The sequence below is a fragment of the Chelonoidis abingdonii genome, chromosome 1 (genome assembly GCF_003597395.2).
Source record: "Chelonoidis abingdonii isolate Lonesome George chromosome 1, CheloAbing_2.0, whole genome shotgun sequence".
Lineage (NCBI taxonomy): Eukaryota > Metazoa > Chordata > Testudines > Testudinidae > Chelonoidis > Chelonoidis abingdonii.
Genome location: NC_133769.1, coordinates 335400598 through 335428365, shown reverse-complemented (window position 1 = coordinate 335428365; position 27768 = coordinate 335400598). Strand labels below are relative to the sequence as shown.

The 27768-nt window shown below is 45.0% G+C and overlaps 1 protein-coding gene across 2 annotated transcripts in view; it reads right to left on the bottom strand.

The window, feature by feature from the left end:
* The window catches only part of RDX (radixin), a 102402-nt gene extending 76379 nt beyond the window's left edge, over window positions 1-26023 (bottom strand). Inside the window, exons 1-2 of one of the 2 annotated variants that reach the window (XM_032776892.2) lie at window positions 25791-26023; window positions 2039-2113 (exon numbers count right to left, since the gene is read on the bottom strand). In XM_032776892.2, the coding sequence (XP_032632783.1) occupies window positions 2039-2050 (12 nt within the window). In that variant the 5' untranslated portion in view covers window positions 2051-2113; window positions 25791-26023. Of the gene's footprint in view, window positions 1-2038; window positions 2114-7107; window positions 7225-25790 lie in introns of those variants that run through there. The other variant, XM_032776893.2, reaches the window with a different exon arrangement.
* Between the last annotated feature and the right edge of the window lie 1745 nt (window positions 26024-27768).

The window sequence follows — 27768 nt, the reverse complement described above, 5'->3', positions numbered from 1 at the left end:
TCAATGCTGCTCAATCCTGTGTGAAGTGTGTTCCTGCATTATGTATTAGTTATTAACAGTAGGTACAGTAAATGACAATTTATAGAAGGCAATGCCACTGTATTTTCCAAAATACGACGATCGTGTACTGTAACTCCCTTCCTTTCACTTGGAGGGACAGCTCAGTGGTTTGAGCATTGGCCTGCTAAACCCAGGGCTGAAAGTTCTATCCTTGACGAGACCATTCAGGGATGTGGGGCAAAAATCTGTCTGGTGATTGGTCCTGCTTTGAGCAATGGGTTGGACTAGATGACCTCCTGAGGTCCTTTCTAATCCCGATATTCTATGATTCTATTCCTCCATGGATTTTGCATTCTCCGCAGAGGTCTTCTGGCAAAGCCAAAGATAGTAAATTGAGAAGTTTTGTATAAAAGTCCCCATAAAACAATTGCACCCCTCCCTAACAGGAGTCCGGATTCTTCTCTGAGATCTGGTATTCAAATTTTCCTTGTCTCCGAGAGAGCGCCAGCACTTCTAACTCCCTTCAGTCTCAGCTATGAGGGAAGAAAGCGGTTTATATCCTACTTCCTCCCTTCCTTTCAGCAGCCCTGGAATTATATTGCCCAGGATTCTCTCTGGCTAGCCAAGGCAGAAGGGAGCTTTGCCCACCCAAACTTCAAGGTTCTGGTCCCAGGCCACAGACAGAGGTAGCAGTCTTGGTTCTCCTCAAGCTACTTGCCTCCCAGTTGCTTTAGTAGTTCCATGGATCTGGGTTTGCATAAAAATCCCCGTACTGCAGTAGGATGGCCTCCAAGACTTCCCCCTTCAGTCTTATAGGACCACTAAACTCCCATCACCCAGTTGGGAAGCTCTACTGAAAACCCTATTAAGAGAATCAAAATAATCAGTGGGTCACAAGTCTATGTGTTGCTGTGGTATTTTCCTACATTTAACAGACAGCTCCCAATGGAAAGTGTGTAGCCATAAAAGACGACAACCTCCTTATACCGACAAGTCTGAACCAATAGAAAAATTTCTTATCAATCTAATGATTAACAGAGCTGCATAAGGGCTAGGTATTATCATAATTATTTATTCCAATGGCTGAGTACAAGGCAGAAATAGCATTCAAGCTCCCATTGCTTATTCTCTATACTTAAACAGGCCATTCCATGTCAATGAAACTTGGGAGGATGAAGGGACAACTAGAAGCCACTCTATGGATGGTAGAGGAGAGCCTTAAAAGTCCTACTAAAATTTGGGCAGAATGATTCAGTGGCTAAATAATATTCTCCCAATAATATTCTCTTCAAAGAATATTGGAACCTTTCCAGAAGCTGAAGTTTAAGGGTTAACCAGTTTGTGTCCCTCATCTCAGCAAGAACAGGGATGAGGCCTGACCTCAATGCAAATGAGGTGCTAATCAGACTATGAAAAATGTGTGCTTGCCTTTCTATCATATTTACAGTCCCAAACCACAAATAAGATCCAAGTTATTCCCACCAAGGAGTCAAGCCAAAAGACATCCAGGCCAGTCCTATGGTGCAATGGAGGCCATGACATTCTAAATTGCCATACAAGTTTCGTTACATTGCTGCACATCACTCCCCCACACCATAGGGACTGTTCTCACTGCTCACCTAAGGAAGCCTTTCCCTGCAAGCCCCCATACAGGGTCAATCCAATACACATTAAGTCAATGGAAGTACTTCTACTGACTTAAATAGGCAATGAATCAGATACATGAGGTGCATCTCTGAAGCCACTTCTCACCATTATGTTTCACCTGAAATATAAAAACTCCAGAAGAACAATTCCCCCTAACACTGTGCTGCAACGTTAGGTCAGTATTGTCAGAGAGTAGGACCCCCCAAAATGAAACACTAATCACCACTTTTTGAAGTACTCAGATTTTTATCTTGGACACTTGCCCATTTCCAAGTATTAAATAGGCCCAACCTTGATTATTAACTTATGAGATCTGACAAGATCACAGTCCAGGGAGCATTATGGCTACTATTATGTCAAATTCTAGAAGAGCAAGGAGGCATCTACTTACTGGTTTCGGCATTTTTCTCTCCTTCCCTGAATTTCTTGTTCAGTCAAAATCTTCTGCAAATTCTTTTGTCCTCTTCTGTTAAAGACAAATGTAGTTTGGCTGTTATGCAATTAATCATAGTAGAGTTCATGTACATCATAGCAAATAGTACAAATTCCAACAGAGATAAACAAATAAGTAGTCTACCTACCCAAAACACACTTCACTCCGTGGTTGATCACTTAACATAAAAGCAATTGGGACATCTGGTAAAAGCAGCAATGTCCTTTTACCAGAACTAGAAGAGCAGGGTGCAAGCAAATTAGATTCATTTTATTAGTTTTCTGCAGCTGAACTTTAAGTGAATAAAGAGACAATGGTGATCTAAAATGCTTTAGCACTCCTTTAACAACTTTGATATAAGTCTTTTTAATACCCAAGGATTCTAAAAATTAGCCACTGTTTAAAAATGTCTTTAAAGTTGAAGAGTGCTGCATAAGAGTTAAGTATACCTGTGCCACCAAAATTTGCACACTGAATTCCTTTGCTATAATTTAATTTGTCCACCCTAAACAAGCTTTGACAGTACACAAACATGGAGGGCCAAACAGGATTTTTAAAATTAAGATACTCTTAAAATCTATTTAAGGAGGAGTATCCTGTTAATTTTGTATCCGATCAGGTGCACTAATTCAGGTATTCCCTTTTCCAAACAAAATGAAATGTATATAAGTTGAGGTAAAAAGGAAATCACGCAGAGTGAGCAAAATCTGCTCTCTGAATTTTACTTCAAAGCAGCAATGTAGTGAATAGTGTCACTTGCTTTAAAAAAAACAAAACAATCCACTTTTCACTCTAGTATAGACATAGCTGGAAAAGCATTTACTTTTACTGTGTTCTAGAATTTCAATTTAATTCTTCTGTACCACAAGAAACTTGCCTGCATTATAGCATTAGATCAGACAGCACTCTTATTTAGCCACCTTCTCCCCCTTGGATATAGCATCATTTGTAAACGTTAGTCGTTGCTACGACCATTTTGTACAGGTTGCCGGGGAGTAAGGCATCATCCACAAAAACAACATTCACTTTCAGTGCAGTTGTACTCTGAAAAGTGAGTAAGAATGTGCTCACCACAACTGAATGTGGTGACTTGTCTGGGCAGCAGGAAAAAGAGGATAAGGTTGCTCTAAAGATCCCTACTGCATCTGGGATACAAGGGAGGCAGAAGGGCGACGGACTTACCTAAGTGGAATGGAACTGGAGATGGCTGGACCAGAGGGGGACACTGACCCACCATATGCACCAGAGGAAGGGGAACTCTTTCTCAAACACTGATCAGCAGCTCTCCATCCCACACATGGGAGCAGAGTAGAACCAGGTTTTAAGATCTGCTGTGGGTTTGCACTAGTCACCTTGGGGGCGGGGGAGGAGTCTGGGAAAGATATTTCAATCACCACTAATTGGTTGAGAAAATTGTGTTTTCAACGCGACACACACGCGACACTCTTTTCATTTGAAAAAATATTCCTAAGTTTGGTAATGATAAATAACAGAATTATTTCATTTTAAGATAACAGAGAGCAGATATAATATCGCTCGCGATAATACCGTGAACCAGTCTTATTTACATATTCATTCATAATACTGGTAGCAGATATCAACCAAGCATTATGACCATCCTTGTTGATTTCAAGTAGATTTTAAGGTTAACAGGGCCATTAGATGGCATCTGTCCATGGTTCTCACTTATTTACGCACTGTGGCCGCATATGGCAGTCTGTGTGTGTTATGTGGGCCACATCCATACTAGTAATATATAATACACACACACACATATATATACTAATACACACACCACACACTATTGTATGGCAGAGGGATGTCATATTGGATGCACGTGTGTGATCAGCACTGTTGAGAACCACTGATCGTCTGATCTCCTGCACATTGCGGCCAGAACTTATCTATACACTACTGTAGGATGACATAACTTCTGCTTGGGCTACTGAGTCCTCAATCTTGATTTAAAGACTTCAACCTTAAGAATCCACCATTGACTCTAGTTCAAACCAGAAGTGACCTGTGCCATGCTCCAGAGGAGGCAAAAAACAAGGGTCTCTGCAATCTGACCAGAAAGGAAATTTCTCATCACCCAAGCTGATCAGCAGAGTTTGAACACCATGAGATAATATATGGAGGTCCTAGAAAGATAGAAACAGAGGCAAGAAAATAAAAAAGGCGAAGAGGGGCAGAAAAACTGCTGGTGGATTGCATTTCATTTCCGATTCAATGAATCTAAAAGGTGGACAAAATTGATGAGTTCACAATAAGAGCAACAAAAGAATAGGTTGAAGGATGTTTACCAGGAAGAATTTACTTATTTTTATTTCGCTACACACACTAAGTCTTGATGGCAGAAAAGCAGTTAAGCACACATGCCTTTAAACTCCATTCTTTCAATGAGACTTTAAAATCTGCTTAATGGTTGCTGATTGGGATTGAGAGGAGAAGACAGTATACCAAGTAGGAAGATGATTCAGTATGAAGCTGGGAAAAGAGAAAAGAAAACTAAAAGTTAAGACTATTGAATATTAGTTTACCTGGTCTCCAAGGAAGACATCAGATAATACCTGCGCAATGAGGTTTCTTCTCTCACCATGTTTACTAGTCATCTAATATCCCAATTTTTAGAAGTCCCAATTATGAGATTTCACCTCCTCATAAATACTATGCACGCCCAACACATTTCACTACGGGCAAGTTTTTTCTCACACATAGCTACATTTTTTGTGCTTGTTTTTTGTCTGTACATCATTTTAGGCTTCTTTTGTATCATACTAATAATCTAAAGATTTTGAAGTTTTGAAGAGGAGACCTGCAAGAGAATCTCTTGACTGAAATTTTTGTATCTCATCCAATCATAATTAGGCTGTGGAGTCTGTCATGGATCATGATTCCGTGACTTCCAGGAGCCCTAGTAACATCTGTATCGGCTGGTCCGGGGCGCCCCTGTGAGCTGGACATCTCTGGGCCAGCTCACGCAGCACTGGCTGGGCAATTCCCCTTTTCCAGGCCACTTGTCACTCCTCCACCCCCAGCAGCAGGCAGAAATTTTGGTGTGGGAGAGGGCTCAGGGTGGGGAGAAGGTGGGGCAACAGGAGGGGTGAGGACTCTGGGCGGCGTTCCTGCAGGGGCTTCCTAGAAGGAAGTGACATGTTCCTCGGTCTAGGCAGAGCATGGCCAGCAGTTTGCACATGTCACCATAGTGCTGTGAAGCCGGCACTAGGGTGGGTGCAAGCACACAGAGAACCCTGGCTTGTGCCTCTGCCTAGGAGCTGATGGGCATGTCGTCCGTTCCAGGGAACTTCATGGAGTGAGGTAGGGAGCCGACAGCCCCCCATCTGCCCTCCCAGCAAGCATCAGGGGTCCCAGCCATGCTGCTGCCTGGCTCGCCACCCACCCCCAGAGCTGTGGTGGCTTACCAGGCCACCACCCCTCCAAGCACCCACGGTCGCCCTGAGCACTATTCGGGCCCAGAGCACCCAAGATTTAGTCAGGGGTATACACAACAGGACATGTCCATGGGCTCAAATTTATTACTCCATGACTTGTCTATGAATTTCCAGAAATACCGTGACTAAAGGCACCTTAATCATAACTAAGCAGTATATAATTTAACAAGATTCAGAAAGTGATTATTTATCAATCATTTGTATCGCAGTAGCACAGAAAGGATTCAGTCAGGTCCCCATTGTGCTAGCTGGATATTGTAGGTTAATGACAGCCCCTGCCCCCCCACACAGCTTTTGAATCTGGTTAACTTTGCAGAGTACACAAGTGACAAAGGCAAACAATGTTAAACTCTTTTATGCATTTCTTCTTTAAATAGTATACTGCAAACATCTAAAGTCACAAAATTAGTCACTGCAGTTTCTCTTTAAATTTGAATTTGATACCTTCAAAAGAGATTAAAATCAACTTTGTCAATAATATGCTTAAGAGAACTTTGATAAAAAAGATTTTAGAAATATTTAATCTGCTTCAAGGGCTGCAATGACTCTGAAATTTACATTGTAAATTTCTCTTTCAAATTTCATTACAGACTGAGACCAGTCTACATCATTAAGACAGTAGATACACACATTACACTGATGATGTAGTCAGCTGGTGTTCTTTTTAAATGTAAAATAAAAAAATGAAATAACTTGGGACCAGATCATCACTTCTTATGGAAGTTATTACAGGAATGGGCCAGAAGGAAAATACTATAATGTTACATTTTCAGAGTTGCTGACATATTATTCCTTCATAAACAGGGTAGGGGACTTAATCTCTGAAAGGCAATGAGCTCCCCAGGTACAGTGAACATCTCCAAGAGAACAAGTGCAACAGGGGACTTCAGAACTTGCTCAGAGACATACGGCTAGGCTCCATCTCCTGAAGCCTGGCAAAACAGCCCTAAGGGAACTGTCCACTTTCCTCCAATCACCCAAAGTGAAGGGGTTTTCCCCACTCGGGTTACATTATTCCACACCAGATTTCCCATGGAATTGGCCAAGGGCTCTAAGTACTGCTCTGTCTCCAACTCTCCACATCCCATACGTAGACACCCAAACTCCATGATCTCATAACAGAGTACAATATTAAGAAATATTTATGTTTTAAAATTGTGTTAGAATGAACTATCAAATAAGCAGTTGTTCAATAAAATGCATCCTGTCCAATTATTGACACAAATTATGGTTTCAATAAAGCAAATAACATGCAAATATTTGAACAAAGGACATTTAGAATCAGTGTCATACAGCATATTAGAGTGGAAATTCCCTTTTGCCATCTAAGTGTTTCCAATAATATCTCATTTAGTGTAAATAAACATTTCAATTTTAATCAAATAAAAAAAACTTAGTCTCTGGAACGATTTATTAATTCCATGTACTTGCTTATAAGTTCTCTAAACATCCATGTAAACACTGAATTGCAGAATCCTTGAGGAAGATCAGAAAAGGCCAAATTATTATCTGTTTAGATGTCCTTCACTTTGCAAACTACCTACTGCTTTAATCCAATAAAGGCTCATCATCTACCTTTCTCAATCTTGACTTGAAAGAGGCACCTTTAAGATGAAGGGATAGTTCATGCTCTGTAACTATTTAATCGTTCAATTCTTCAAAACCATGCTCCACACCAGTCATCTGGACCTTCTGCAAAACAGTCAACTGTGTCTACATCACAAAATCAACCATGTGAGAATTCTTCAAGAAAGCCAACTCCTGAATAAAAAAAGATATCTAACTACAACGCGGTCAGATTTTAAGTCATTAGCATATATCAAAGTTTCTATTGTACCCAACAAAAAAAATGGTATTTATCAAAATCTGACAAATAAAGCTCTCTTTGTAAAATGACAGCACATAAAATGCTTGATGCCAAATTCTGTCATCACATATTTTATGCAGCAGCTAGTTTCCAAAAGAAACTTGTATATACAAATCTAAAAGCCTGGGGTAAGAAGCAGGCATCCTATTCAGAATCAGGGTATGGCTACACTTGCAAGTGCACAGCACTGCAGCGGAAGCGCTCCCGCAGCAGCGCTTTGAAGTGTGAGTGTGGTCGCAGTGCCAGCGCTGCGCTGCACGTACTCCACCTCCCCGTGGGGATTAGCTTACAGAGCTGCGGCACTGTTTACACTGGTGCTTTACAGTGCTGTATCTTGCTGTGCTCAGGGGGGGTGTTTTTTCACACCCCTGAGCGAGAAAGCTGCAGCACTGTAAAGCACCAGTGTAGCCAAGGCCTCAGAGTCCCTGTCTGACAACTTAGGCACTGCTTCTCTGAGCAAGCAGTTTCCTCAGCAGGTCTACTGAAGGGTAGTTGTTTACCTATTACTGAGCACAGAAGTATGACAAAGGAGGTGGTGAAGCAGACTAATCTGGTACAAAGTTTTCTGAGTGAATTATGCAGCAAGAGTTCTATTTTATTGAAGTTCCTATTAGTGAAGTATCTAAGTAACTTAGATCTTGGAAGAAGTTGACTTTTATTAAATCTTGGAGCACTGGGTTAGTTCTAGAAGATTGGAAGAACGCCAATTCTTAAAAAGGGTAAACATGATGACAGGGTAATTATCAGTTCTTGGCTATTTAACATTTTTATCAACAACCTACAAGAAAAAAAGTCATACTGAAGTCTGTAGATGACAGAAAAATTGGGGAAATGACAAAGAGGACAAGTCACTAGTATAGAGCAATCTGGACACATGGTATGCTGCCAGATGAAATTAAGCAGTGGGCCACATTCAACCCACAGGTTCCTCACCCCTGGATTAAAGGATTAGATAACATGCCTTATTGTGAGGGACTCATTGAGCTTTATCTATTTAGTTTAACAAAAAGAAGGTTAAGGGGGGACTTGATTACCATCTCTAAGTATCTACATGGGGAATAAATATTTAATAATGGGCTCTTCAATTCAGCAGAGAAAGGTGTAACAGGATTAATAGTTGGAAGTTGAAGCTAGACAAATTCAGACTGGAAATAAAGTGTAAATGTTTAACAATAAGGGTAATTAACCACTGGAACAGTTTACCAAGGGTCATGGTAAATTCTCTATCACTGGAAATTTTGAAATCAAAGATTGGATGTTATTCTAAAAGACATGCTATAGAATTATTTTGGGGAAGTTCTATAGCTTGTGTTATACAGAAGGTCAGACTAGATCACAATAGTCCCTTCTGGCCTTAGAATCTATTATTCTAGGCGTACATCTACACTGCAGGTAAACACCCATGGCTGGCCTTGGTGTTAAATAGCCCCTAGCTCATGCTAAGGGGCTATTTAATTCTAGTGTAGAAGTTCAGGCTCAGGTAGCAGCCTGAGCTCTGGGAACCTGCAAGGGGGTATGGTGGTCCCAGGGCTCGGGCTCCAGGCTGAACCCAAATGTCTACACCGCAGTTAAACAACCCCTTAGCCCGAGCAAGCCACAGATTTTTAATTGCAGTGTAGACATACCCAAAAGGGCTGAAGAACAGTTGGATGCCTGCCTAAGTGGCCTTAACTTCCTGCAGGAGAAGATTCTCTGCTCCAATTAATCTTATTAGTCCAGCAGGGCAATCATCTTCCCCAGTAAAGCACCTTCTAAAATGCAAAGGTCAGGGGCTCCCTAATAGCACACTTCCTGAATCCCAGCAGAGGAGTTCCTCTATTGCAGATTTTAGGAGGTCTGTAGATATTCACAATTCATGTCTGTTCCAGAGATCTGGAGAAAAGTGGGCCATGCAACAGCTCAAGGCAGGGATCGGCAACCTATAGCACACATGCCAAAGGTGGCACACAAGCTGATTTTTGATGGCACATGGCAGCAGGCTGAGTGGTTCAGCCCAATGCCGCTCTGGGGTTTCCACCACTGTCTCCTGCCAGCTGGGGTCCTACGGCTGGTCCCACTCAGCACCCGCTGCCGGTCTGGGTGAAGGACCCCCAGGCTGGCAGTGGGCTGAGACCCTGGCTGGCAGGAGCTGGCAGCTGGAATCCCAGAATGGTGGTGGGCTGAGCCACTCAGTCACTGCTCTGGGGTTCCGGCTGCTGGACCCTTGCCAGCCAGGGTCCCTGCTGCAGCCCCACTCACCTTGCTTCCAGTTGGAGTTCCAGTGCAGGCCCCCTGCCACTGCCAGACAAGGTCCAGGCCTCCGGCCCTGCTCAGCCCTACCACCTCCACTCAACTCAGCTGCCAATCTGGGGTTCCAGCCGCTGACCTCCTGCCAGTCGGGGTCACTCAGAAGCCTGTGTGCAGCTTAAAGTATCCAAATACGTGCCAGACATTGGAAACCTCAGCAAGGAAAAGCAAGGGCAAGGATCACACTAAACTGATAAGATCTGCATTTTAATTTAATTTTAAATAAAGTTTCTGAAACATTTTGAAAACCATGTTTACTTTCCATATAACAGTAGTTTGGTTACATAATATATAGACCTATAGAGATACCTTCTAAAAAACATTAAAATTTATTCCTGGCACGCGAAGCTTTAAATTAGAGTGTATAAATGGAGTCTCGGCACACCACTTCTGAGCCAGCAGTCAGCAACCTTTCAAGGTATCAGAGAACCAAACAGGAGACTTGCATAAGGGAACTTACAAGACGTGGCTGCCATCCAAGCTGCAGCCAGGTACTAATTAAAACACACACTTAGTGGGTGACAAGGGACTGTATGCATCTTTGAAATGAAACTGAAATGAAATTAAAATAGTTAAGAGAAGCTTCTCTGGTTTTGAAAAGTAGATGGAGACAGATTAAGTTTTATGTCGTGACCTGTTTGTCACTCTTACGTTTCTAATTATTTTAAAATAGAAATTTCCAAACAAAAACTTGTTTTGAAGTAAGGCTGCTGACTTTTATGCAAGATACAATACAATAGTACCATTAAGATTCTTATGCATTAAAAGACTAAGCGCTGTAATTATGGATACATTGAAAGAATCTGAAAATCTGTGTCTTCTGACGTATAGCTAATGTTATTAGACTATATAATATAAATTTTCACATACCAATAAAGTAGTTAATACTAATTAACTATAATGGTAGCAGAACATTAATGTAAATTAGCTTTATGTGTAACTTTATGTTTTAACAGAAGCGTTATGTATTTTGTATAAAGGTTATTTTAGTAAGGTTAACACGTTAACCCCAAATTAACACTGATTTTTCGTTTACAGTAGTTACAAACTTTGAAAATTTCACAGCAGGACACAAAGCAGTATAATCTCTCAATATATGTGTCTTATACAAGAGCTAATATTTAAAATAAATGTAGAAACTGACAAAGATGACTGATCTAAACGTTCACGTGTCAATATGAAGTGATATAATGTTCATTGCCAACACTGCTTTTAAAGGGACAACAAAGTTGCACATTGGATACATTTCATTTCAGACCTGATTATTTTCCTTTCCAAATAGCAGTTTATCGCTGTATATTTATTATGTGTTAGGTTTCTTAAATCATAATATGTTATATACTAACACTCATTACTCCGTTAGTCCTAGCACTTTAGACTAAGGCCAATGCGTGGTTTGTTTTCCCCCTGTAGTATAGGATATCATGACAGCAATGAAAAAACTACCAACTTGGACTCGCTTCATGAGTCAGTTTCTAAATAATCAGTTCTAAGTAATCAGTGATTAATCAGTTTCTAAGTAAAGGAGAACAACAGTTTTGGATCGTGAAACAAAATTCATGCTCATGAGCTTACTGAGAATAAAATTAACCAGTAGTAATCCTAGCTAATCAATACTGATAAGGAATAAGATGCTTGGAGAGAAACTTGTATGTATAGTATAGTCTCCCTTTCAGGCTGAATGAGTATCTTAAGCTACGTATGTATCCTTTCAATAACACTGCTCTATAGCCAAAATGCTTCTGAAATAAATGTAGTCGAACTTTACTAATTCTGGGTCACTGAGAACGAAAATGATGCTTAAAATTGTTGATTGGCTCTAGTCTAGCTGTTGGGCTCCAGACTACAGCAGTGGGCTATACTGGACTATACTCCTGCAGGTGATGTTAGGAGGTTTCATGTACCCATGACTGTTCGAAAAGGATCTATGCTCCCATTCTTATTGATTCTTCATGGAAGGTGACCTTTGTAGCCTGCAACCAACATCGATGTGTGATGGCAGCCCTCGAACATCGTTCACGGCCGCATCCGCAGGATCCAGATGAGTGGAAACTGTTTCATATGATTCATCAAAGTACTAGTGCTTAACGCTGTTTTGGCTGCATAATGGCAATGATTTTGCCAAAATTCCAGTTGGTCAATGCGGTCCATATGAGGAACTATGAACAACAATGAAACAACTTTTGAAGGTGCACTAAACTATGACCAACATCAGTGGCTAGCTTTGTGGTGAATTTGAAGGTTTGTTGCTCTCATTGCTTGGTCTGCAGGCTGGATACACAAGATGCTGCGTTTTTCTCTGCGAATGGGATAGTCCGTAGCAAGAGAATTCCCATACATCAAGAAGATTGGCCATTCTTACAGTCATTGGAGCTGGAGGAAAAGTGTTCAGAATCACCACTTGGTTGAATCAAGGAAGATTTGTACCCTTTCACATCAAGCTGGGTCTGATGAAGAATTTGTCAAGGCCTTGACAAACACAAGCAGCTTCAAGTCGCTCCGTGGGATATTTTTAGGTTAAGTGAAGCTAAGCTAAGGAAGGTGTCTTTGTTGGTCCTCAGATTCGTGAACTTCTTCAAGGATTGATGCTTTGAATGCACTGCGTTAGGCAAGAAAGACGGTGGAGCGTTCCAGGTAGTTGGGCAATAAACTTTCTCAGACAACAAGGCAGCAACTACAGGTTTGTTGGTGGAAACCTTCAGGCATTTTCAAAGCTTGGTTGCACTTGTTCCACTGGAAGATAATTTTTTGCACTCTCATCGTGATTTTTTGGTCCACAAACTGCGGAGCAGTGAGGACAGCACGGCGAGCGATTGTTCACAGGACATTGCACATGGAGAAATACATCGGGCAAATGGGCCAAACAGTGCTTGCGAGTTGTGGGCTGCAAGAGATGCTCATTTAAATGAATACAAGGAAAGCCAAGAAGCGCCGGTGACATGATGGACTTAACCTATTGTACATATAGTTTTTTTGCTTTTGTTTATAATATTTTTATTTTTAACTTTTGCTGATTTTTAAAGTCGTTACTAACAGGCAGGTGCAATATTATCATCTAAGCAACCATAAACACTGAAAGACCTTAGGTTTACATTTTATGATTAAAACTCTATATCTACATCAATTTATAACTAGACATAAAATGTAAAAACTTAAATATCTTAGAAACAGTAGCCAATCAGTTGTTTTAATTGTCATATTTGAATTCAGCACATCAAAATACATAATAAATACCACATTTTATCTCTGAAGCAGACAACTTCTCAAAAATTGTAGACCAATGTAATCAGAAGTTTTTCCAAAAATCTTGTAGCAATCAGACAATGTTTTAGTTTATACAGTCTTGAAAGGCCTCCCTTCATGCACTCACACCCTTTCAACCCAGGGTGATAGCCAGACAGTTTTGCTGTGGATAAAATGTACAATACCAAAAAGTAATGCCTTGAACAACTTCCACCACTGTATGGCAGCAATCAGGGCCTGCAGCGGAGCTGACCGTCATCAGTACAGCTGGCCTGCATCAGGCTGCCTGATTGATTGCAGGGGCCAGCAGACCAGCTCTTAAGCCAGTCACAACTTGCTGGCTGCTCAATGCTTATGCCCACCACTGCACCTGCTCTTGCACTATCTTGTTCTTGCTTCCCCTACCTTGAACTACCTTGTTTCTGCTGCCCCTCTCTTGCACCCAGCCTTGCTTCTGTCCTGCCACTGCTTTGAACCCCATCCATCGTTCCTGCTATGATCTCCAGTTCAACCTTTGGCTTCTGACTCTGGGTTAACCCTCGGCTCTGGTATGCAGTTCCTGCCCTCTGGTTTGACTCTCAGTTCCTTCTTCCAACTACCGACTCCAGTTCTGACCCTAGTCCTTGGTTCCTGATGCCTGCTACAATCACTAGTCTAGATTGCTCTTCTCCCAGTTGTCTGACAGACTGAGCAACCCCTAAACTTAAGAGCCAGGTGTCCTCAGTGTAAGCATGGACCCTACTAACATCCCAGTGGAACTGGCAGATCCCACTCAGAAACCTGTAAGTGCAAGTAATCATACTTCAATCACATAACGTGGTCCTGCAGGTGCAGGTTTCTCAGTTGGACCCTCCTACCTAGCTCTTCCTGGAGCCAAAAAGATTCCTTTGCCTGACAAATTTGACGGAAATCATGACAAGGGTGGGGGGTTTGTGAACCAGTGTCAGTTTCTGTTCTTACTACACCCTTGCTCATTCCCCACAAGCCACAGTGAGCACAGGAGCACCCTCAAGTCAGTTTCAAATGCAACTCTAAACACCTGTATTGATTTGATTACTGGTAAGCTCCAAGATTCATCTATAAGCCATAGTCAACCCAGGGGCCTCAAGTAACTCTATGGATTTGAACTTTCCTAAGACCTATGCATTTCCAATCATACGCAAGGACTCACCAGATCTGGTCAAGACTATTTATGGGCCTCTTTTTTCCTTGAGACCAGTAACCCACACTAGACCTGCAGTAACAGCTATCCTCCAGGGGCACTAGAAAAACCATCAGTTTGGATTAATCCAGGCCCCTCATACTCCCATCATCCTAGGTATACCCTGGCTTACCACCCATGACCCCCACATTCACTGGTACTGTCAACTATCCTGTGTCTCAGGCGTCAAGAACCAGACCAGTACTCTCTGCAGTTCATGTCACCCACTGGAAGACCTCAGCCCTCAGTATCCCCACAGCTTTGCCTGCTGTGGCCAAGATCACTCACAAATACCAAGACTTTGCAGATGCTTTTGACAAGGAGTGGTGCCCTCTCTGAACCCACATTTCAGGCTCTCCACCTGTACATGTAAGAGAATCTTCAGAAGGGTTTCATTTACTTATCCACATGCCCAATGTCTGCACCAATCTTTTTTGTCAAGAAGCAGGATGGCTCTCTACAGCCGTGCACTGACTATCTGACCCTGAACAAGGTGACTATATGAAACCGCTACTTCCTCTCCATCATCAACGAGCTCTTACACTGGCTAGGCACAGCATTTTCACAAAATTAAATCTGTGCGGGGCATATAACCTGGTGCGCATGCATGAAGGAGACAAGTGGATGACCACCTTTCAAACTTGACACAGCCACCATGAAAATCTAGTCATGCAACGCTTCTTAAAGTGTTGAAAGAGTGCTGAACAATATATTTTGAGATATGCTGGACCACTCTGTCATTATCAACCTTGATGATATTCTGATTTTCCACAAAGACCCAGCTTTTCATGACTAGCAGGCATGTAGTGTTCTTGAAAGACTACTCCAGAATCATCTATATGCCAAGCTGGAGAAATGCAAGTTTGACCTTGAATTTCTTGGGTGAGATGAGATATCCAAGGGACTGGCAATGGACCTCTGCAAGGTGATGACCACCACAGATCAGGTGGCACCAAAGGATGTCTGCGGAATCCAATGCTTCTTGGATTTGCTGATTTTTATAGATGATTTATCCCAGGATTCTCTGTGCTCACCAGTGTGTTCTCATTGACCGCAGGGGCACAAGTTGTCTTTGATAATCTGAAACAGAAATTTGTCACAGCTCCCATCTTGGTGCACTCAGACCTCTCCAGACCATTTATAGTGGAGGCAGACACTTCAAAGTTTGCACTAGGGACAGTTCTTGCCCAACCTAATAATCCCAATGATTGAATTCATCAGTGTGCTTTTTACTTATGAAAACTCACTGCTGCTGAGATGAATTATGACAACCCGGACAAAGAATTTCTGGATATCAAAGCAGCCTATGCAGAATGGCACCATCTTCTGGAAGGTGCTAGGCTCCATTCCAAGTTCTGACATCATAAAAACTTGCAATACCTAAAAATGGCCAGGAACCTGAACCAGCAGCAGACATACTGATCCCTTTTCTCAAGAAATTCAAGTTTGGGGTCATTTACCAGCCAGGAATAAGGACAAGGAAAGCAGAAGCATAGTCCCAACAGAATGAATACTACAAACCTGGTGCGGAGACTGCGTCCATGATTCTCAAGCCCTCAAACTTCATTTCTGGCATCATAGCCCATGACCTGTTATCCTCCATCCACTCTCAGTTATCTAGAGATCCCTTTGCCATCCAAACTCATCAAGCCTGAGATCCCTAAGAGGACCAGACCGCTATAGGTTTCATGTTGCAGGTCAGAAGTCTATACCATGAGGAAGGCATCTGTGCGCCCAAAGGGGCCACCTGGCTTTGAGTCCTACAACTCTGCCATAATGCTCCCCTAGCAAGTCACATCAGCCATTCTAAAGACCCAAGACCTGGTTTCCAGGGCCTACCATATGCATCTCTGCTGCGTCCTGTGCATATTCCAGTTATCTTTACTCCTGGACCAAGACCCCCATTCAAGACTGCTGGGACTCAGACTGCCCTTATGCAGTCCACCTCAGTCAAGGGCCATCATCATTTCCATAGACTTTATCATGGAATTACCACCCTCCCAAGGGCACAATACCATTCTAGTTGTAGTTGACCACTGAACCAAGATAAGGCATTTTGTTTCATACCAGGCACTTCCCTCTGCTCAGGAGACAGCCCACCCGTTTGCAAGCTACATCTTTCATCTCCTTGGCTTGCCTACATGCATAGTATCTAATTGGGGATTCCAGTTTATTTCCCACTTCTGATGAGAATTTCTATACTGTCCAAGTATAGATGCCCTAACCACAACAACAACGTATCACCTAATCACCCATGGGCAGGCAGAGTGGGTCAATCAGATCCTTGAACAGTACCTACATTGCTTCCTAAACTATCATCAAGATGATTGGCTGTCCCTAATCTGTCATGTGAGTTTTCTTAAAACAAATGCCACACACACATACACCAAGAAATCACCTTTCTTTGCTAACTATGGCTTCCATCTTCATGCTCATGGATTGTTTGGAGGCAATCTCAGGATGCCTGCTGTTACCAAACTCACAGCCTACATACAGCAGGTACACCAAGAACTCTAGAGGCATTTAGAAAGTACCAAAGCAACCTACATACAAGTATGCCCATTGGTCCCACCAGCAAAATCCTGGCTTTGGGATAGGGAATAAGGTGTGGCTGTTCACCCAGAATCTGCAAACAACTTCCTCCTCCATGAATCTGGACCATAAGTATCTAGTGCCTTTCCCAGATCACAAAACAGATTAACCAAGTTACATTCAAGGTACATCTAACAGATTCCCTCAAGATTCAACCAGTCTTCCATGTCTCTCTTCTAAAGCCATTAGACAAGAATCCCTTCCCACTCCATACTACTACCCATTCACAGACAAATATTGAGGGCCAAGAAGAATATGTCATTTGGCAGATTCTAGTCAGGTCTGAAACTACAATATCTAAATGAGTACAGCTTGGATCTCCTGTGCATCTTTCACCATGCTTACCCTGAGGCCCCAAGGTCTCTAGAAGGCACTCTCAAGGGATAGATACTGTCAGAACTAGGGCCTGTAGCAGAACTAATCTCCAGGGAGCCTCATCAGTACAGCTGGCCTGCAGCAGACTGCCTGATTGGCCACACTACCCAATTGTCTGTAAGGGGCAGCAAGACAGCTCTTAAGCCACCAGCAGTGGTTCACTGTCTGCTGTATGCAGGGCCATCCTTAGCCATAGGCAGAAAAGGCAGCCACCTAGGGCACCAAAAGGTCTGGGGGCACCAGTCTGCCAGGAGCCTGGACAGATGGGAAGCAGAGGAGAATGTATGAGCAGGGCTGCTGGGTCCTAGAGAGAGCCGAATGCAGCACAGTCTGAGGGAGGGGAAAGGCTGCTGGGAAGTCGCTGGGAAGGGGTGGGGGAAGGAACTCACCTGCAGGGGCTGGACTCGAGGTGCTCAAGCACCAGGAATATTCAAGGCTGGGGGCTGTGCTCCACCAATATTTGGAGCTGGGTTTTGCTTCCCCTACCGCCGCCTCAGTCGGCTCCCTGTTAACATACTACATCTAGCCGTCTCGTCCTCCTCCTCTCTCTTGTCCCGCTCTGAGCCTTAGAGGCCATAAGAAACCAAGTGGCATGGCACCATAATGGAGCCTGAGCTCTGCGAGCGGGATTCGGGAAGTACGGAGAGGACGGAGAGAAGCCACGGACACACACTGACAAAGCCACGCATCTCTAGACAGCCCAGGCACCAACACAGTCGACATCATGGGTGGCCAGGGTCCCACACATGGGCTTAACTCCCCTTCCCAAGACCCAGCATAAGCCTCAGGGGACGGCCGAGTCGCAGCCTGGAACCTGGAGAAACCTAAGTCAACATACAGGACCAGTGTGCAGAGAGTGGCTGACAGTAGGGGAACAGCGCGGCGACACAGGCACGGTGTACTCATCCTGCCGAGCTCTTCTGTCAGTACCCAAGCTCAATGCACGTGGGCGAGCCCTCTGGCCCACCCTGGGGCAGCCTCTGCTCAAGTTCCTATCCCCAGCCCTGCCCACCCCAGAGCCTGTGCCCCCAGCACCACAACCCTGAGCACCCTGCTGCAGTATGAACCTCATCCCCCCCCATCCAGAGGCCCACTTGAGGGAAAAATGTGCAACTAAATTTGGTGGTCATTTGGAGTATCATTGTGTTTAGCACAATACTTGATTATTCACACCCTTAAAGTATACAGGTGTACAAGTGGAATGTTCTTAATGTTTTTCTGACTACTGTTGGGTGCCTCAGTTCCCCTATGCATTTCTCAAGGATCTAATGGTGGGATAAGGGGTGTGATTGTTGTAGAGCCCTAGAGTGCCAGTGAGCCATCTGCACAGAGAAATGGCTGAAACCCTGCCTCCGGCAATGATGGCCTGGGTCGCTCTCCTGCAAGGTGCAACTGAAGGTTGGAGACAAGAGATCAGGTGCCTCCTAATGCTGGAAAAGAGACAAAGCCAGAGGAGAGAGCGTCAGTGCCTGTTGGACTTCCGGGAATGCATGGTGTGGAAGAGGATTCTGGGATGCTTTGAACTACTCCATACAAAGCCAGTCAGGACTCTGGGGGGCCTCCTCTCGCGACATACTGTCTCCAGAGCAAGACGCTTACACCTCCTGGGTCTGACTCAGAGCATTCAGCATGCCCTTCTACACTGTGCGCTTCCGCAGTGATTGCCCCAGAGTCCTGGGCAACCAAGGTCCTGCACTCCAACTCACCAGCAAGTAAAACAGAAGGTTATTAGACGACAGATCACAGTCTAAAACAAAGCTTGTAGGTACAAAAACAGGACCTCCCACAGGTCCATCCTTGAGGGGGGACCTAGACCCAATCTGGGCTTTACCCATTCCCCAGCCACTCCAAACTGACACTCCATCCCGGCTTTCTCTCTTCTGGATCTCTTACACTCTTTCCCCAGCACCTTCAGTTGGCACCTTGCAGGGGAACTGACACCCACACAGTATCAAGAAAACAAAGAACATTCCCACTTTCACAAAAAATAAATACCGTATATTGAAAGCAGCCAAGTGCTCCTTCGGACTTTACACTTTATTTGACCTTGTAACTTGTGGTGCAATGCACTGTACTCATTTATATTGGCTTACAGTGACAGCGGGGCCGCACCACCACTTTGGGCACCACAAAAATAAACCTGCCGCCTAGCTCACCTGTGACGTGAACTCTTCCCCCGGCGTGAGCTGTAGCTGTGGGTGAATGCCGGGGGAGGTGAGGCTGGCTGCCACCTGCTGAGAATGACAGTGAAAGTACTACTTCCTCGCAGGCCCCAGGATTGGAAGGTCACATATGCGTGGCTGGTGAAGCCAGATAGCATGTGTAAAATCAGGACAGGGGTTGGGGGAGGGGAGCCGATGTCCCACTTTTATAGGGACAGTCCAATTTTTGGCCTTTTCTTATATAGGTCTACTTGCCCCCACCTCCCATCTCAGTTTCAACACTTGCGTCGACACCCTAGGTGGGGTAATGGTGCCTATATAAGACAAAGCACAATACGAGACTGGCCATAATCAGGACATCTGGATTTGGTCACCCTAGCTGGGATCCATCTACCCGGACTAGCTATGATCCATCTAATCCGGGGGACTGCACAGGACAGGATGAGCCGCTGTGGCTCCATGGGTGCTCCCGTCCTGAATCATTCTGTGCTAACTCACCATGGTCCGTTAGCGGCGGTGGTCCCACTGATGATTGGACCTGAGGGTTTGCTGCTCCTGTCCACTTGCACCCCAAGATTGCAGTGTCCACCTATCTCCCTCCACTGCAGCTTGACCAGCAGGCGGGGGGGGTGAGCCAACATGAAGCAGTACTGTGTTGCCATTTGATGTCATTGAACAATTTGTGCCAAAAATGCTGCTAAAAATTTGAATTCAATTTCAAATATTTTTAAAAAATCAATACTAGCCAAAAACAGAAAATTAATTGTTGACAATTATGTGACAAGTTTGGTATGGGAAGGGAGTGTGACCATTTCATCAAAAGAAACAAAAAATTTGACTGACTTCCATAGCCCTTTACTGCCAAATAGAGCCCTCCAAACAACTGTAAATAGCTCATCTCCTTACTAGTGCATAGACAGGTCGGCAACCTACGGCACAATCAAAGTGCACGCGAGCCGATTTTGATGACTGCAGTGGTGCTGAAATGCTTCAGCCCACCGCGCTCTGGATTCCGGCCGCGCCCATTGCCATCTCGGATCCCAGGCCAATCCCACTCACACCCCGCTGGCCTGGACACACCCAAGGACCCCACGCTGCACAGGCTGAGCAGGCCAGCAGCTGAGACCCCCTGACCACTCAACCCGCTCGGCGCGGGTTCCAATTCAACTCACCACGGGCTGAGTGACTAAATCATGAAATAGGAAAACAAGAGCACTAATGACAAAGTGCAAGAACCAGAATATGGTCCCCAACCTTTTTCGTCTGGCAGTCGCCAGACAAAGACCGTGTGGCGACTAAGCATCCCCGAAATGCTGCTGAAATTCGCGCAAGCATGTCACCAGAGTGTTGGCGCTAAAATGCTGCGAATTTCGCGACATTTGGCAGATGCTCGTCCTCTGGCATATGTGGTACTGAGCCCTGTAGGTGCCATGGCGCCCGCGGGCACACGTTGTGGACCCGACTAGAAGACCGTCGAACGTGTGATCGTTTAATTTAAATGGACTGACCTGTATGAAAGAATTGAGTTGTGACACATGCAAAATCAATGATGGACATTGTACAGTTTATTCATACCAGCAAACTTGCCACTCATATCCTACGACAATCCGTAACAGTAGCACAAGAAACGGAGTTCTCAAAACTAAAGCCATAAAAACTATCTCCACCTACAATGAGCAGGAACACTGACTGGTCTTGTGACTGGTCTTGCTATTCTTACAATTGAACAAGACATCACTTTGTCTTTGTCATACGATGACATTATTACTGATTTTGCAGCCAAAAAAGCCAGAAAGATTGCTTTTAATTAAAAACTAATCCTTGTTTCAATACCTCTTCATATAAATTTCCAATAAAATGTTGAAAAATTAAAAAAATTATATTATTTGCATCATTCTGTCAAATCAGAATTTTTTCTATAGTGCTACTTTTTAGTGCTAGTTCATCAGCATTACAGTGTGCTTAATTAAGTTAAACTGGTTTTAGTAACATGCCTGTGGCAAGTTTTCCAATACTGTAAGCTTATGTTTGTGTTGCTAAGAGCAAGACAGGAACAAGAGCACCAGTTTAATAATCTCGCCTAGGGCACCATAAATCCTAAGGACGGCCCTGGCTGTATGCTCATGTGCACCACTGTGCCTGCACCCGTGTTACACTGTTCCTGCTGCCCCTGCCTTCCACCCAGTCTTGCTGCTGTCCTGACACTGCCTTGAATTCCTCCTTGTCTGCTATCCTGCTCACTCAGGTTTGAACCTTGTCTTTGGCTTCTGATTACTGACTCCAGGCTCAACCCTTGGCTCTGGTATCCAGTTCCTGCCTTCCAGTTTGGCCCTTGGCTTTGACCTCTGACTACTGACCCTAGTCCTTGGTTGCCAATGCCTAATCAAACCACTAGGCCTGACGCCCACTTTGACCACTAGGCTAGACTCTCCTCATCCCAATCAGCATATGCTGGACGGAAGAATCCCATACACTGCTACAGACTAGGAACCGAATGGCTAGACAGCAGTTCTGCAGAAGAGGACCTAGGGGTTACAGTGGACAAGAAGCTGGATATGAGTCAACATGTGCTCATTGCCAAGGTTAACGACATTTTGGGCTGTATAAGTAGGGGCACTGTCAGCAGATTAAGGGACGTGATCATTCCCCTCTATTCGGCATTGGTGAGCCTCATCTGGAGTACTGTGTCCAGTTTTGGGCTCCACGCTACAAGAAGGATGTGGAAAATCTGGAAAGAGTCCAGCAGAGGGCAACAAAAATGATTAGGGGGCTGGAGCATATGATTTATGAGGAGAGGCTGAGGGACCTGGGATTGTTCAGTCTGCAGAAGAGAAGAATGAGGGGGGATTTGAGAGCTGCTTTCAACTACCTGAAAGAGGGTTCAAAAGAGGATGGTTCTAGACTGTTCTCAGTGGTGTCAGATGACAGAACAAGGAGTAATGGTCTCAAGTTGCAGTGGAGGAGGTTTAGGTTGATATTAGGAAAAACTTTTTCACTGGGTGGGTGGTGAAGCACTGGAATGGGTTACCTAGGGAGGTGGTGGAATCTCCTTCCTTAGAAGTTTTTAGGGTCAGGCTTGACAAAGCCCTGGCTGGGATGATTTAGTTGGGGATTGGTCCTGCTTTGAGCAGGGGATTGGATTAGATGATCTCCTGAGGTCCCTTCCAACCCTTATATGCTATAATTTTATGATGCCACCCCTGCTCACAAACAAAAAATCTTGGATAATAGTAAAAGATTATGTCATTAAAAATGTCTAGGCAACACCAGACTGTATATCTGAAGAAACCTCATTTACTTCATTCCCAAGGAAATACTGCTTCTGTCACAGTTACCGGGTGGACTGCACCTCTGACCTGCTCCTGGTCTCTCTGAGTGTAACCTCTTCAGGTCTGTCTTATGCCTCTAGCTGTCACCTCTATCTCAGGGTGGAATCAAACAGTTCTCCCACTCTCAGATTGGGCCTTGACTGCAGTCCTCTGTTTATCAACCATGATTAATGCAGCAGGTCTAACTTAAGTCCAGACCCGGCTGTCCTCAATTCTGCAAATCTCAGCTCCACATTTGTCATACTTACACTGCATATTTTCTATTTCATATTTCTATAGTACCAATCATACTATTTAAGGACCACTGGTAACATTTGGCATTTAAGGCTGAATCCCCCAAAGTTGATACTTAGGTGCTTAAGTCCAAAATTTAGATCCCCAAAGCCCCTGCTCAACTGCTGCTTTACCCTATAAGCACCTAAGTATCAACCGATAAAATCCTATAGACCCCTAAAAATCTGCCACTAGGCATACACACAACCACCTCAGTCCAGGCAACCAGGCATTTACCTCACACCTAAATCCCAGCAGAATCCTCAAACTACGCAATGCCCTGCCTACCTCACCTGTATGGCCTGATCTGATAGACATGCTGAATGGCTTCCTGATAGATCATGCCCCGTACAAAATGCCAGAAGTGGAGGTGGTGCCCCCTTTGTAAGTTTTAGGCTAGTGGTTAGAGCACTCACTCAGGACGTGGGAATCCCAGATTCAATTCTTCCCTCTGCTAGATGTGGAGCAGGAATTTAAACCCTTGTCTCCACCTTTCAGGAGATAGCCCTAACTTCTGGGCTAAAAGCATATTCTGGGGCTGTTCCCTCTCAACCTCTCCTGTTTAAATTGTTCCACTTCTTATAAACAAACACTCTCTGGAAAGAGTGAGAACAACTATCAACCAGTGGTATGGGGACTCACCTGAAATGTGGGAGTCCCAAGTTCAAGCCCGTGCCAATGACTATCCAAGGCGAGTGCTCTATCAGTCAGGCTAAAAATGTAAGCAGGGGACACCTCCACCCTGTTTTTTGCAAGAAAGGGCTTAAGCACCTAACTCCAAAAGAGAGTTTATGGCTTTGAACCTTAGGGCTTGTTTATACTTAAAATGCTACGCTACCTAGGCTGTCTGCATAGGTAACCCACCTCCCCAAGAGATGGTAGCTAGGTTGACAGAAAAAGACTTCCCTAGACCTAACACTGTCTACTGGCTAGCTTAGGTAGCTCCCTGCTCAGCTTGCTGACTTTTGTGGATTCCATTCTTTGACACCTCTCCCCATCCATTGTATAGGGGAGCCCGTGTACCTAATGTGGGGCTGTGAATTTCATTAGACAATATGGCACCTAAATGTTGAACATTACAAGACTGAGTCCAAGTCCCCTTTGCGGATCCGCCCTTATGTAACACTTTGAATACATGTACTGCATTCCTGTGACACACGTAGGCAGGCAAATACCTGCAATTAATCAATACAGAAAATGAGGCATAGCAAGGTGAACTTGCCTAAAGTTACACAGTATTACACCTCAGGACTTCTTGTCTCCCAACCCTGCACTTGTTGATTCAGACTAATACATGCCTGTCAACAAACATGTACTGTAAGTAGTAATATCAAATCCTCCATCAGCACGCTCTATAGTTTGACAAATGCAGCTTCACACTTCATTAAATAAAATTAGTGTAATCAGTTACAATAGTACTGAGACAAAGTGCTATTTTTAAACATCCAAGCTGATAACAAACAAGGGCAAGGGAATGATGTAGTTAAGAAACACATTTTCATGCTTTAAATTTCCTTGATTTAGCTAGTTTTTAATGGTAAGGATTAAAACAAAAATTTGCATTATTTATATCAGATGTTTATCCAACATAATATAATGTACAATGGCTCAAGTCTGTTGCGACCATTATGTAGATCAGTATTTAGACTGAGGCTTTAAAATGTACATTTGTTGTAAACAATAGCAACAGATGCTTCATGGCACATGTTTATGAAGTAATTCCTTATTATCCTTCCATATTCGTACATTCATTGATCCAAGCTGATGTTCTACAAGAACATCAAGAGTTAAAAATCCTTAAGATATTGTTAGTGAAAAGCAGTTGCACAGCAGTGGAATTTTACATGCTGTATCTTGCCTTTTGCAAAGGACCAACACTCTCCCCCAGACTACTTTACGGACTAAATCATTTTAAACTTTTATTTTAAAAAACTGAGGAGTGAGCTCTAGTTTCAAGATGGAGCGATTTACAAATTCAGAGCTTGCCCCCAACTCTCAAAAAACCCTGGAGGCGGTGGGGGAATGCAGCTGAACCTGACGCGCCCGCAAAACGTCTCTGTACTCCTAGTCCGGCTGATACGGCGCCGGGCCGCCTCCTGCTCCCGGGCTGCACAGGGGTGGGTGGGTGTTTTGTTTCTGACGTGAGGAACGTGTTACAAAGTATCATCTTCATTGCAACAAGTAGCCGAGGGGCCTTTCCGAGTTGCACTTTCGCTCAACCCCCTCCCCGCAATTTAGGGCTTCGAGCGAGTCAGGATTATGCGCCGCTACACCGGCTCCGGGCACCGAGAACCAAAATTAGATGCTAGCGGACGAGAGAGAGCGAGCGGAAGAAAAGCATCAATTCCCATCCCAGGCTGCAGCAGCTTGATCCCCCCAGGCCGCCGAACTCCTTCTCCCCATAACCTCCTGCAATCTCCGAAGGCGGCGGGCAGAGAGGAGGCTGGGGGCGGACCACTCAGTGTAGAAGGGGGCCGAGAGGAGCGCGGGGTGACGGGACAGCACCGGGAGAGGGGGGCGAGCTGCGTGGCGGTGGCAGGGAGGGACACAGCCCTGGGGGAGACAAGCGCTGCGGGGAACACGGGGCTCTAGGGAAGGAGTTACGGAGGGGGGCAGCCCTAGGGGCGGGGCCGCGGGGGACACAGGCAGCGCCGAGGGGCCACGGGGGGGGCACATAGAGTCCCGGGGCCAGAGCAGCGGGGTGGGGGGAACACACACAGCCCCGGGGAAGGGGAGGAGGGACCAGGCAGGCAGCCCCCGCTAATCTGATCACGGGCTCTGACAGCTCCCGAGACCCCTGCCCCCCTCGGCCCCAGCCTGGCGGGAAGCAGCGGAGGCGGGGGCGGGCCGAATGCGGCCTGGTAGGCGGCGGGTCGGGCACGGCGCGGACACCAACCCCCTCCCCAGTTCTTGCCCGCGTCCCCCCTCACCTGCGGCTCCGCTCCCCGGCGGGGGCCTCTGCCAGGGGACTCGGTCCCGCCGGGTCTCCGATGCGCTCTCGGTGGTCGGCTGTGGCCGGGCCCCCACGCAGACCCCTCCGCGGCCGGGCAGCAGGCGCTGGGGGCCGCCCTGAGCTGTTCGCTGGTGGGTCGAGGCAGCAGACGCGCAAAGCACCGCTGACAGCTATTCAATATGGCGGCGGCGGCCGCCGTTTAGATTTTCCTCCTCGTTGTAACGGAGCATGCGCGAGACATGTAAGCATGCGCACTAGTCACGACGAAGCAGCTGCCCTCAACTCTTCGTCGCGGGGGGCTGAGAGCAAGCGGAGCCTCGATGTGAAAGGAGCGTTCGCGGGAGCACGTGTGTGGGTTGCGTAGGGGATAGGTGGGGAGCACGAGGAGACTCGGTGTGCAAGTACACAGTGGCGGAGGGGGGGCTCGCCCCTGTGAGAAGTAGTGTTGGAGAGAGGGCAAGAGGTGTCGTGTTATGCCCTTGCTGTGACTAGCCCGTGTGACCCCTCATTCCTCTCCCCTTGTCTATCCACAGGCTCTTGGCATGTGTGGATGCGGCTTACATAGCAGATGTAAGACTAATTTTTCACAGTTCTAGTTACTAAACTGAAACTCATGCAAGTAACCATACCTGAAAAGAGTAATTCAAATACTATATAAATAAGGCAGGGTTACTATCCTGAGTAAGCTTTGTGCAAGACAATTGATAGAAGATTAGAAGGGAAAGTGAGATTTAAGGGCATAGGGGAAGAATGGAATGTTAACACTTCCTAACCCAGGGGACAATTGGCAGGCCAATAATTTCTGTTAGAAAACATATTACACAGACAGCATAGACAGATGAGAGAAGAATGATAAATAAGGCTATAATTTAATCACAGGTATTTTTAGTAAAAGTCATGGACAAGTCACGGGCAGTAAATAAAAATTCACTGCCCGTGACCTGTCCATGACTTTTATTAAAAATAACTGTGAGTAAATCTTAGGGGAAAGTGGGGACACCTGGGGCCAGCAGCACCAGCTGCAGGGGTCTGCCAGAGCAGCAGCTGGTGTGGCTGTCCCTGGGGCCACCTAAGCAGCTGGCCGCAGAGCCAGCTGCTTGGGCAGCCCTGGGGTTAGCCAAACTGGCCGCTGCAGAAATCATGGAGGTCATGTGACAGAAATGGAGCCCTAATTATAAATAACTTACTTTGGGTGAGGGCAGGGAAGACAGTCATTTGACACAGACTTCTCCTGTTAAAAATCACTGCCCTGAACCAAGGCAGGAAGGTTACATATTTTTATGATTAAAAAATGAGTGAGGATTCTGACACTATACTCCAGGCGTCTCCTTATCTCCAATGTGCACCAGCCTCAGCCAGCACCCATAGGACCAGTGAGGACTTTAACCCCATGGTCGGGTTAGTGTTGCCCATCATAAAAAGAGGTAGGACATCATCCCTCTTGGAGAAAGGGAAGGTTCAGAAAGCAAACACAGAGGTTAAGAACACAACTGTTCCAAGGTCACACTGACTCTGTCCTCCTACCCCTTCCCTTGCCACATATGAACACACACATGCTAAAGGGGCTAAGATGCTGCTTCACACATTCTGAGATTTTGGGGGGGAGAGGGGGGAGAAAAGGAATGCTCAGGCTCTAACTCCTTTTCTATCACTCATGAGGTATGGAGGAGAGCCTCAGACTAATCCTCAAGTAGGGATGGAGATTGTTGAATATTATTCTTCGTATACAGTTCCTCCTTCCACAGCGAGCAGAGGGAGTAGCAACAAAAGAGAATTCGTCTGGAGAAAAATGGAAATGAAAATACTGAGGGAGACCCAGCTGCTTGTCTATTTTGCTATTTTATTCTGTTTTTTTTTTTTTTTATAGGAAAGGTTCTCTCTCCTAGAGCGATAGTATAGCCAGGAACATCAACCAGCAGATCTCAGTATGAAGGGATCCACTTGAGTTAACAACT